General features: G+C 39.0%; 1 protein-coding gene across 16 annotated transcripts in view; it reads left to right on the top strand.

Annotated features, from left to right (window-relative positions):
* Positions 1-10,356, top strand: part of LOC126424828 (zinc finger protein 501-like) — a 148,055-nt gene extending 137,699 nt beyond the window's left edge. For 15 of the 16 annotated variants that reach the window (XM_050087622.1, XM_050087630.1, XM_050087625.1 and 12 more), the window contains one exon: positions 6,978-10,356. In XM_050087622.1, coding sequence (XP_049943579.1) covers positions 6,978-8,148 — 1,171 coding nt within the window. In that variant the 3' untranslated portion in view covers positions 8,149-10,356. The remainder of the gene's footprint in view (positions 1-6,977) is intronic. The other variant, XR_007576220.1, reaches the window with a different exon arrangement.
* The last annotated feature ends 3,292 nt before the right edge of the window (positions 10,357-13,648 follow it).

The raw sequence follows: 13,648 nt of genomic DNA on the forward strand, positions 1-13,648 counted from the left end.
ATAGCCTGATGTATCTCGGCATCACTGACATTCATTCTTCTCTGTTCTGAATTTCGTACAACACAGTGGTTAGTACCATGGCTTACAGATGTGTCTGCTCATGAACTGAAAGTGCCATGTATCGAACTGGTAATGTGCTGTGCTTACCACTATTCCTTTTTTTGTGTGAACATATTAATAAAGATTTTTTAAAATGCATCTGGAATATTCAGAGATATTCCACTCCCGACATGAGCTGTTTGTAGGACTGTCTGTAAAGTTAATACCACTGTACTGTATGTTTTCGTGCACAGCCACGGAGGAGGAAAAAAATAAAGGATAGTGAAGGGTCGTAACAACTAGTTGTGCTGTATTATTAGTACCTTGTTAATTTTCTCATAACAGTTCATCCAACAAAACATTGTTGTTGGCCTCTCTTCCTGTCAAATCACTATTGTACATCTACAGTTTCTCCACCATCTGACCACTTCAAGAGTTTACATCACCAATGTCATGACGTGGTCAGCCTTTGTGTTGTCAGTTTGCTACCTGCTTACTCGCTCAGTTTCCTGCATTGTTGCATTTTCCGCTTGGTAGTCGCTACAGCTACCACTCTGCGAGAATTCCTCTCCAATGTAATGTAATTTTTGGCATTGATACAGTTCGTGGTAGGTGCAATGCAGGTCATGGTAGCTGCAGGTCATAAAGTAGCCTGTGTGAAGAGGCCGTCTGCTGAAGTTCTACATCCACATACATCCTCTTCAAATTAGCGTTAAGTGCATGGCAGAGAGTACATTCCATTGTACCCTTTACTAGGTCTTTTTCCCTCTCCATTCACGTATGTAGCAAGTGAAGAATATTTGTTTAAAACCCCCAGTACACTGTAATTAAATTAATTTTGTCCTTGCAATTCTTACAGAAGTGATATGTATGGGTTGTAGTACATTTATAGATTCATCACATAAAACTTGTTCTAGACAATCTGTAAGCAGGTTTTCTTGGGATTTTCGAGCATGTGCCAGTACAATTTTTTCAGCGTCACTGTGACATTCTCATGTGGGTGAAACAAACCTTTGGCCATTTGTACTGTCCTTTGTATGTGTTCAGTGTGCTCCATTAGTCCTACCTGATGCTGGTCCCACATCCATTAGCAATTTTCGAGGATGGATCAAACAAGCATTTTGTTAGCAGTACTTTTTGCAGACTGATTGCATTACCTAGTGTTCTCCCAGTGGAGCAGAGTCTGCCACCTTCTTTACCTGTGTCAGATGGTATGTGATCATTCCTTATCATACCTGTACATATTGTTACATCTAGGTATATGAGACGATCGATTCCACTTGTGACTTATTTTAGCTGTAGGATACTATGTGCTTTTGTTTTGGGAAACGCGAATTTTGTATTTATAAAAATTTAAAGCGAGTTGCCAATCTTTGCACAACTTTCAAATCTTATCAAGTTAAGTCTGAAAATTTGTCCTTTTTCAAACATCATTTCATTATAGATAACCACATGATATAGTAAAGTCTGAGTTCATTATTCATATTATCTACAATTTCATAAAATATATAACTTGTTGGGGGACACACATGAATTATCTGTCACATGAATTATCTGTTACATGAATTATCTGTCGCCAATTCTATCTAAGATAACATGCTGCATCCTCCCTATGAAGAAATCCCCAATTTATTCATAAATTTAGCTTGATATCCCACATGATTGTAATTTAGCAATGAGTGTGGATGTGGCACTGTGTCAAATGCTTCTTGGAAGTCAAGGAATACTGCCACTACATGACTGCCTTTGATCCCTGGCTTTCAAGATGCGAGTTAGGTTCCACATCGCTTCTGTTTTTGGAATCCATGCTGGTATGTTTGGATGGGGAGATTCTCTTCAAGACACCTCATTGTGTGGAATCATCAAAGTACAACCTCAGGGCCTAGATGACAGGTATCGTTTGCTCCGACATGCGCCATAATCTAGAGTTGTTTCTGCATATACATTTACATACGTATTCCGTAAGCCAGCCACTGTATGGTGCGTTGTGCACGGCGGAGGGTACCTTGTACCACATTTCCTTTACTGCTCCACTTGCAAATGCACTCCTTAATGGCCGCTGAAATATTGGACAGCTTTCAGTGGCGCCAAAGATGGTGTCCAAAGACTCATGGAGGATGGATCATACATAATCTGAAACTGCGAGCAGCAATGTGAAGCAGAACTTCTGATCTCCATTTTCAAGTGTTCTATTACAAAGGAGATTTCCAATGTACCGAGTCAATGTAATTCTCACATCACTACAAAAATGATTCATATACATATTACTTTCAAGGGTGTTTAGAAATAACTGAAATCGCTACAATTAAATAACTCCCAGAAGCTTATGTAATTGTTGCTAGAGGTAGACCATAGTTTAATATCAGTAATAGTAATAGCAGCAGCAGCTGTAGTAATTGTTGTTTTTATCCATCCAAGATCAATTTTATGAGGATATTGGACCTGTCTTCATATTGCTATTTAAGAACAAGAAAAGTACTTAAAATTTATATGTATAGGCATTTACATACTTGCAGGTCTACTTTGACAATGATAGGACAGGAAATAGGCTGTAGCCTTATAGTAGAAATCATTGCAGCATTTGGCAGAAATAATTTTCGGAAACCACAGAAAATGAAAGTCAGGATGACCAGATGAAGACTACACCCTCCATCCTTCCAAACACAAGACCAATTTGTTTGAAAGTGTACTACATCGTCTGGTTTGTTCCTAATGTACAATACTGTTTTACAAAGAAGCTGCTCAATAATGTAAAAGGCTAGTGCTATACTGTTCATTCATTTCTAACTCCAAGTCACTGCATTCACTACACAGACTATATAGGTATTGTTTCATAAGGTAACACTACACACACATCTGCTGGCTCAGGACCATAGTGATGACAGCTGGTTTCCATTCTGTGTACCACAACTTCTCTAACTACAGTATCTTGAAAAACTGAGTCACAATCTATCTATAATGAGTGAGATCTTGAGTTCGGAAAGAGAATAATGTGTAGTATTATATTTTGCATAGTTTCAGAAGAAAGTTTTTCCAGAAAAGGAAGCAAAAGAAGGAAGAAACATAGTGTGAAAGGGTTATGTCAAATGGTGTGTTTTATTATTGTCCTTATTATTTATGTGTGTACATTTTGTACCAAATCCCTACTTTGTGTTGTCTAAGTAATCGTTCAGTTTATAGAATGTAATACTTAATGCATACTTTGTAACTGCCTTTCTAAATAAGTTTGTTTAAGTAATCTCTTGAAGCGCTTTCGGCAATTTTTTGTACTGTTTTAGCCTGTGGCACAAAATTTTATCTTGAGTTGTGTGTTAATTCTTTGTTGATAAATGTAAGTTCAGTCTAGCTCTCGCTCCATGGTCAAGGACAGAGCTGTCAGTGCAGTTGTTATCAAATGTACTCACATAGTGTAGTTAAAATCTGTGTGTCTCGAACAAATTGTTACTATGAGCTCAACTGCTATTTTTGTTTATTATACCTGAGACCAAAGGTACTGAAAGTCTAGAACAGATTTTTTCATACATGTCAACCAGTATGCATTCCAAAACAGTGTTCATGTGAAAACCTACTTTCACATGTCATGAAAAACGTGGATGAATGCAGTTTGGTAAATGTAGTTAATATTTATATTAGTGGCATCATCACTTGTTTCCTCCTCCACACAGATGAGTGTAATATGTCTACTGTAAGCATTAAGTTTGTACAGCGATGTAAGTAACTGAGTTGTGTAAACATTTTTTATATACCTATATGTTATTTTATTTCTTGATTCGTCCTGAAGATGTTGTAACTTTTGGAATGTTTTTCACACCAGATGGCTTGATAATGACCAAGGGGGTGAAATTAGCTAACCTCTGAATTACCAGATAAAGTGGCTGTAGTAGAATAAAACATAAGACTATGTAGGAAAATGACATCATACAAGAAATCTGCATTAGCTACAGACCCCTATATACAAAAGATAATTTTTGCACAAAGGTAAGCAGATCTTGAATACATCTGCAAATGTTGAATATGATCTCTTCATCAGGTTTTGTTGTATCCGATGTCTAGAAACCAAGAACAAAAGCTATGTTATTACTTGGTAAACGATCAAGTGTTGAGGAGACACATGTACATCTATCAGAAAAAGAAGTCTGGTAGCCTCAGTAGTCAGACTCAACTTTGTGAGGCCATCGTCGGCTGTCAGAGAAACATCATTCCTACAAGGAGCGTCCAGTAAGTAAGTTTCACTATTTTATAAAAACACTAGGAACAATTCATCGTCTTCAAATACTTTTATTGGCATTGTACAATGCTTCTGTTACTTATCTACATAGTCGCCATGTTTTTCCAAGTGTGTTCGGTAAAATTCCGTAAGTTTTTCCAAGCCAGTTTTGTACCAGATCAGCTACTGTGCTTGTAACCAGCTGTTCACTGTTCATCTGAATTCGTCATGGGTGTTGAAATGCTTACGTCAAAGATGAACTTTGGGTTGGAGGAACCATGGAGGTAAGAATAATACCTCCATGGGAGGAACATGTGAAAATCACTTGGGGAGAGATCTGCTGAATATGGAGGATGCAGGAACACTTCCCAGTTGAATCTTTCGAGCCCTGCCAAGGTCATTCGAGCTGCATGGGGCAGAGCATTGTCATAAACGAGAGGAACTTTGTGAGGCAAAATTCCAGGAAGTTTTCTTTTGATGGCAGCTCGCTGCATTAATGGTGGTGTTGCAAGGCAGATATGAACGTATAACACCCCCTGACAGTCCCTAAAGATGGTTGTCACAACTTTCCCTGCCGAATGAGTTACCTTTGCTGTTTTTCTCCGGCACTTTCGCCAGTTTTCTCTCACATGACACTATGACGTTTTGTCTCAGGGTCTGAATGATGGACTCGTGTCTCATCCCCTTTTCAATCCTCATGCAGCCTTCCTTATAGTCAGAGATTAACTCCTGATGGATATCGACAGTGGATATTTGTTATCCTGTGAGAAACGAATCACAGAGCACAGCATACAAGTGGACAGACTTTGTAGTGGTGACTCTACGCTTATTGGAAGCATACTGGCAAGATACTGCGGAGGTACCCGATTATTAGGGGTTTTTCCTGTTTCAGTTCTTGTACTCGTAATAACTTGGCTTTGTGCAAACTACAATTAAAAATACAAATTCGAATTAATGTTTAAAGTAGAGGGATTCTGAATAAGTGAGATTTGTACTAGATCAAGAAACATGTAATATTTAACTGCAGTGTCAACAATTCAACCCAGTAGACAAAAATTCTGGTACAACATTTCGTATGTTAGCTAGTGCTCAGTCAATAAGACACTTTCAGCCAAAATAAAGGAATAACTTTTTCTCAGTGGTCATGGGTCCACACTTCGTCAATGTGGGAAGTGTCTCATGGGTGCTGTTTGATGTGGATACCAGAAGAAACGTCTGCTTATGCCTAATGTGATGTTTATATTTAAACACAGTTTGCCTCAGATAGTAAGCAATCATTACATGCCTGACGATTGTTCGGAAAACTGTAGAAATAAAGAAAACATGAGGATACTGGATCAATTATCAGCACAGCTTGAGAAAATGTTCAGACCATATATTCTGCACATATCAGTCTCACATATTCAGAGTACAGGTTAGGTCATGTGAATTACAAAATAGTGTCTGATCATCCAGAAGTGAAGTCTTGAGATTGTGTGTGATCATTGTTAGTGTATAAATTATATTGTCTCCATTATTTGCTCTTCATTAGTTTATGAGACATATTCTTAAAGTTGGTAAATAACGATATGCATTCAGATTAGTTTTGATTTTGTTGAATATTGTGCTGTCAGAAAGAGATACTTTGTCCCTTGACTATATTGATTACCATTGTTTTCAGAACTAATAACCCACTTTAATCAAATTATTTGATGATATTCAATGCATAAATATATTAACTAATCAAAATAAACTATATACTTTTATATGTTCTATTGCTTGTATACCTCAGGGCTAGGTTTCAATTTCGTTTTCAAGTTGTATATTTACGCACATTTCAACCACATTCTACTTTGATCTTTAACTACCTCCCACTATCATTTAAATAGTTCTTTCCAACGCTGTAATATTAATTTAGGTTCCCCATAGTGCAACATATATTCCATGGTCCGTCACGCTGTCAAGGTTCTATCCACCACTGCTCCATAAGCAAGGTGGAATTGCTTATAATAATCTAACAAAGTCGCCAGCCACTGTGACCGAGTGGTTCTATGTACTTCAGTCCAAAACCGGGCTGCTTCTATGGTCGCAGGTTCGAATCCTGTCTCAGGCATGGATGTGTGTGATGTCCTTAGGTTGTTAGGTTTAAGTACTTCTAAGTCTATGGGACTGATGACCTCAGATGCTAAATTCCATAGTGCTTAGAGCCATTTGAACCATTCTAACAAAGTCGCTCATTTCTTTTTATGACCAATGACTTTTAGGTAGTAGGATAGCTATGAAAACAGCATACAACAGCTTAATAAAGGCGTATCTGAAGTTACGTATATGTCACATCATCAGTGGCTCGCAGAGTATATTTGTTGATGTAGAAGTTCATTTGGTATGCATTGGTGTTCTATAGACCTTTCCAGTTACTTTCTTACATCTGTAGGAGTAATTATTGTTGTTCATGTTTTCATGATGTTTCACTTTGCAGCAATTCCACTATCATCAAATCTGCCTACATTTAACTTTGACAAATTTACAGCGTTCTGGATTCTAAAGTAGTGCTTCAGGTGAACTCATCTCCCACTGCCGCCTCTTGAAAAGAACCTAAAATTTTTGTTAATTTCATTCATTGTGCTACTACATAGTTCACTGAAATTTTTGAGATGTATGTGAACCTAGTATTTGTTACTATAATTTTTCATTCACATACTTGCACTGGTACTACAATAGTTTCTGATACCATTCTCTCTGCTTTCTGCAGCTCCATCGGTGTTGGTGTGGACAACGACAACGACACTAACGGAGACAACAGCGGTTTGATTACCAGCATTCCACTACATTCGTGCAGTGTGTGTCACAAAATGTTCACAAAGAATACCTATTTGAAGAAACACTTCAGAATCCATAGTGGTGAACGCCCATACAGCTGTGGCGTTTGCAACAAGACTTTTGCGCAAAGTTGGGCACTGAAACAACATTCGCGGCGGCACACAGGCGAACACCCATACAACTGTGGCGTTTGCAGCAAGGCATTCATGCAAAAATCTGATCTGAAGAAGCACTTCCGGGTGCACACTGGTGAACGTCCGTACACCTGTGACGTTTGCAACAAGGCTTTTGCACAAAGTAGTGCGTTGAAGCAGCATTCACGATTGCACACTGGTGAACGCCCATACAGCTGTTGCGTCTGCAGAAAGACATTCAGAGACAGTGATAAACTGAAGAATCATTCACGATTGCACACTGGGGAGCGTCCGTACGTCTGTGGTATGTGCAACAAGACATTCGCTCTAAGTGCTTCACTGAAGCGGCACTCACAAGTGCACACTAGTGAACGCTCGCATAGCTGTAGTGTTTGCAACAAGACATTCAGACACAGTAGTAGCCTGAAGGACCATTTGCGAATCCACAGCGACGAGCGCCCCTACGTATGTGGCATTTGCAACAAGACATTCGCTCAAAGTTGGGCACTGAGGCACCATTCACGATTGCACAGTGGTGAACGCCCATACAGCTGTTGCATTTGCAGAAAGACATTCAGAGACAGAGAAGAAGTGAAGAAGCATACACGACTCCACACTGGCGAGCGCCCATACATATGTGGTGTGTGCAACAAGACTTTCGCTCTAAGTTCTTCGCTGAAGCGGCATTCTCAAGTGCACACTGATGAACGACCTTACAGCTGTGATATTTGTAACAAGGCATTCAGATGCAGTAATAGCCTGAAGAAGCATGGTCGCATGCACACTGGCGAGCGCCCGTACGCATGTGGCGTTTGTAACAAGACATTCGCGCAAAGCTGGGCGCTGACGCAGCATTCACGATTGCACACTGGTGAACGCGTACACAGCTGTGGCATTTGCAACAAGACATTCACTCGAAGTTCTGCACTGAAGAAGCATTCACAGCTGCACACCGACGAACGCTTATGAAGCTGTCAAGTGTGTCATATCCCTTTACACCCTGAAATATTTTTCATTGTGCAAGAACTGCAAGTAGCATTGTTACAGTGTCCTGATGTCATTGATTGCAGAAAAAATACTGCAAACATTTTTTCATTTATAATTATCCAAAAAAGCACAAGCATGATCATACACATCAGGTGTTAATTCATTAGACAGTTCATATGATCTCGTGCTCTCATCAAATATATTACAATCATAGCAAAAATGTTTTAATAATTACATCATAAAATCAAACATTATTTTTTGCGAAATGACTTGAAACAGTTTTTTTCTTTGAATAGACTTAAGTACTGATTGTATTTGCCATGTTTAGTTTTTGCCCTGCTGTTGCAGGGCAAGTCCTTGGGGAATAAATGTCATGCACTGTTGGCCAGTGGCCATAGCCATCATACCTCTTGTCCAGTCCTGGTTTTGGATGGGGTTTGTAAATTTTTGCCTTTCTAGGTGGAACTACTTCACTTTAATTGTAGCTCGCGTTCTTCTGTCATTTTCCTATCTGGACATGACAATAGAGCCTCGGGCAAAGACATCCTGAATTTCAGCGAATCCATTACATTCTATTTTGTAAGCTGCTGTTCCCTGCAGTGCTGTTTCTACATAAACCGACAATTTACTACAATCAGGTCTGTAAAGTAAAGTAAGCACTTAAGGGTTCGGTTTTTTGTTCTGATCCATGTCTGATATCATTCAATTTGTTGGTCATTAATATCTGCTCCATCCATATTAATATTGTACTTCTTAATGACAGAAAGACAGTCTATTTCTAAATATTTATATACCTTCTTACCCCACCTTTGCACTTTGGCTCTATGCCAGCAGAAGTGGATGCCACAACAATCTTTTGATTATCCTGCCACTTATTGATAATGACTGGCTCATCTGATCTAATGTACTGATGACATTCTCCTCTATTCATTTACTTTCAGTTTAATATTTTTTTATTCTGTTTGTCATTATTGTTCCTGTGCCTTTGATTCCTCTCTCTCTGAGTTTCTCTAAGAGGGTAGTGGTAGTGAAATATCTATCAAGATAAATGAAACTTTCCTGTGATAGAGTTTGGGAAAGTTGCAAAATCTTTGGTGGTCCTAAGCTTAATGATTTATCACCAAAATTCGTACTTGCACCCTGATATATCTCAAAATCTAAAACTATACCTGAAGCTGAAGCCAAAATAAATTTCTTAAACCCTATAGGTCTAGGTTTGCCTTTGACATATTGTTCTAATTTACAATGCCCTGTGAAGGATATCATTTGTTCATCAATGCTGTAACAATTGAATGTACAGGATGAAGTATGGCATCTCTCTCTCTGTCTCTCTCTCTCTCTCAGCATCAATGAGTGGTTGAATCTTCCACAGTCTATTCGTCTACAGCATCTACAAAATGTATGTTGTATTGCAGGGCAATAAAACGGTCTCGAGACGTACTTTCACTAACTGTGCTCAGAGAAATGCATTTCTGCCAATACATAGGTAACCTAGGATACCTTATGCACCCCATAGTTAATTCCAAAAGACAGCTTAATTACTCTAGCTGTTGTATCCAAATACCGAGTGGGGCTCTGAATGGGCGAAGGATTCTGTAACAAAGAAGAAAAAATCCAAGGTGTATGGTAAGTAATAAATATAATGCCTAATGTTGTATGGAAATCAGAAGTAAAACCAACTAAATAGCGACGTAACAACCTGCCCAATTACTGTTAAGAAGTATGAGATTATTGACGTTATTCATTGCCAGTCTGTTGTATATACAATATCAAACAAACACAAACGGATATACGTCAAAAGACTTTAAATAACACAAGTTAGCTACTAACCTGAAGAACACGTGACGCTTCTGTTAACACCCACATTCACCGTTTCTGCTGCGCTCTGTTGACGTGGAATTGGAACAAAAACAAGTGAAATGTGAAGCCGCAAGTTGGACAATCGTTTCAGGCTGGTTGGAAGCAAAGCAGAAGCAACAGGTCGGCATACAAAATAAAAAACCGAACCAGCACGATCGTGTGGCCTCAGGCGGAAAAGGATAAGAGATCAGAAGCATGATCAAGTTGAAGGAACACTTGTGATTGCACACTGATGAAAAAACATACATTTTCAACATTTATCAAATGTAATTTTTGTACTGTAGAAACTTGAGAATACACCTAGTTCTCCAAACAAGGGAACATTCTATACTTATGTGTTACCACAGTTATTCACAATGAGCCACAGATTGGAGAAGCATTTACATTTGCTCAGAGGTTGTATAAGTACCACTTGAAAATACACTGTGAGTGTACAGTAGTGTATACTGGTAATGATTTGATTGTACTGTAAGCTGCTGAAGAGGAGAAACAGATGAAAAACCGGTTGTGAAATCTCACATCTAGTGTAATTCAGATGTGTGTAGGTCCTGTAGGGTCACAAGAAGTAGCGACAAAATGTTCATTAACTCATCTAAAAGGTAAACGTACATTATTAATGTGCCTACTTTTTTTATGTACATACCCGGTACACATTGAGATCCCTGTGCCACTGTGCAGCTGCATGCAGCTAGAGTAGCCAAAACAAAGTGGAGAACCCCAGCTGCCCTTTATCAGTAGCTTGTGCCATTTCCTTCTCTTTCTTATGGCAGTGTGCTACAGTAGTTTGGCATGGAGATTTTAGTGCATATCAGAATTCGATAATTTTTTCTGCAACAATAACTACCTAAATTCTACATCTACATTTATACTCCGCAAGCCACCCAACGGTGTGTGGCGGAGGGCACTTTACGTGCCACTGTCATTACCTCCCTTTCCTGTTCCAGTCGCGTATGGTTCACGGGAAGAACGACTGTCTGAAAGCCTCCGTGCGCGCTCTAATCTCTCTAATTTTACATTCGTGATCTCCTTGGGAGGTGTAAGTAGGGGGAAGCAATATATTCGATACCTCATCCAGAAACGCACCCTCTCGAAACCTGGCGAGCAAGCTACACTGCGATGCAGAGCGCCTCTCTTGCAGAGTCTGCCACTTGAGTTTATTAAACATCTCCGTAACGCTATCACGGTTACCAAATAACCCTGTGACGAAACGCGCCGCTCTTCTTTGGATCTTCTCTATCTCCTCCGTCAGACCGATCTGGTACGGATCCCACACTGATGAGCAATACTCAAGTATAGGTCGAACGAGTGTTTTGTAAGCCACCTCCTTTGTTGATGGACTACATTTTCTAAGCACTCTCCCAATGAATCTCAACCTGGTACCCGCCTTACCAACAATTAATTTTATATGATCATTCCACTTCAAATCGTTCCGCACGCATACTCCCAGATATTTTACAGAAGTAACTGCTACCAGTGTTTGTTCCGCTATCATATAATCATACAATAAACGATCCTTCTTTCTATCTATTCGCAATACATTACATTTGCCTATGTTAAGGGTCAGTTGCCACTCCCTGCACCAAGTGCCTATCCGCTGCAGATCTTCCTGCATTTCGCTACCATTTTCTAATGCTGCAACTTCTCTGTATACTACAGCATCATCCGCGAAAAGCCGCATGGAACTTCCGACACTATCTACTAGGTCATTTATATATTTTGTGAAAAGCAATGGTCCCATAACACTCCCCTGTGGCACGCCAGAGGTTACTTTAACGTCTGTAGACGTCTCTCCATTGATAACAACATGCTGTGTTCTGTTTGCTAAAAACTCTTCAATCCAGCCACACAGCTGGTCTGATATTCTGTAGGCTCTTACTTTGTTTATCAGGCGACAGTGCGGAACTGTATCGAACGCCTTCCGGAAGTCAAGAAAAATAGCATCTACCTGGGAGCCTGTATCTAATATTTTCTGGGTCTCATGAACAAATAAAGCGAGTTGGGTCTCACACGATCGCTGTTTCCGGAATCCATGTTGATTCCTACATAGTAGATTCTGGGTTTCCAAAAACGACATGATACTCGAGCAAAAAACATGTTCTAAAATTCTACAACAGATCGACGTCAGAGATATAGGTCTATAGTTTTCCCTTCTCTTTCCTTCTTCTCTGATTGAAAAATGTGCTGGTTGGTTATCTGATATAGTGACATTTGGCTATCTTTTCCAGCCAAAGTCACAGTAGCATTTTTTGCCTGCAAGACGTGATTATCTTCAGAATTCACCTGTTCTTGAAATCATGCTTCATATTGTGCAATAGAAATAATGCCATCATCTTGTAGAGAGATGTTTTTCATTTTAGGTAATAATGTGTTGTGCATTAAAAATGTTTTACAGATATAAGCTACTGCAAATTCTATTAAGATATGGGAGTTCATTGTTTACCAAAATGCTTGGATCATCTCTAATTTTCATGTGTTTAACTGTTGGCATGTAGTTGTGTTGATTATTCTGTAATACTAAATTTATATACATTTTACCCTCAGACAGGCTTACAGGCTTATATCTTACATAAATGTTAACGAGAGTTGCTCTTTTTGTGTGTGTGTGTGTGTGTGTGTCTGTGTGTTTTATTTGTCACGTTACTGCTCTTAAATACACTCAAAAACAGTTATTTCAATGATTTAATAAAAATGTAAAGAGAAAGGTAGATGTCACTAGATGGTGGTTGCATGTATTGTTATCTACAATATGTGTGACCCAGTGTTGTAATACACCCAGTTGTTCATATTGAGTTCATCATGAGGCTGAGAATGCAACATATAAGGGATGTTAACCACCATCAAAAACTTTAAATGTTTGTGGGCCCCACATGCAACTTGTGTGTGTGTGTGTGTGTGTGTGTGTGTGTGTGTGTGTGTGTGTGTGTGTGGCATGACGACATCATTGTATTAGACAGAAGACTGAATAACTCATCGCATAGATTGCGTGAAGATCCTGTGAGATACAATAAAAATTACTGGTCGAAGTATCTCAGGGAAGTGTAGTGTAAGATGCAATGAAAATAATGACTGAAGATGAAAAGTATTCAGGTAGTAACGTCCACAAACAGTGTGCTGCTGGCACCTGTGTTCCAGCTGTGATTGTCTGAAAACATCACAAAGATTAAAAATCATATAAAAGTAACATGGTTTTTGTTATACACAAAAGGCTGAATAACTTTAGCTTCATACTCTTATTAAGAAAACCTAATTATCAGTTACAGGATAATCTTTACAATGAGCACAGCAGAATGGCGTCCGTATCTTACAAGAGCGAGGCAACAAAAGAGAAAACTCACAAGAGATAACAAAACATCCAGAATAGAAAAATATCAGATGAACTAAAATACCCCAGCAATTTGATATGTGGTTTTAGGTGTTGATACACTCACATAAATGTGTAAATTTAAAGTATGAGCACAGGTGCATAGTTTACAGAGTTATTTCACAAACAGTTAATGCATACAAAATAGGATGAAATTAAAAAGTAATAATACGTGGCCCCTTTGAAGGCTTGAGGGTTCACAACACACTGAATATTGTCAAATCATTGACCAACATTAGGGTAAAAGCCATGGTGCAATGG

The sequence above is a fragment of the Schistocerca serialis genome, chromosome 10 (genome assembly GCF_023864345.2).
Source record: "Schistocerca serialis cubense isolate TAMUIC-IGC-003099 chromosome 10, iqSchSeri2.2, whole genome shotgun sequence".
In the NCBI taxonomy this organism is placed as follows: Eukaryota; Metazoa; Arthropoda; class Insecta; order Orthoptera; family Acrididae; genus Schistocerca; species Schistocerca serialis.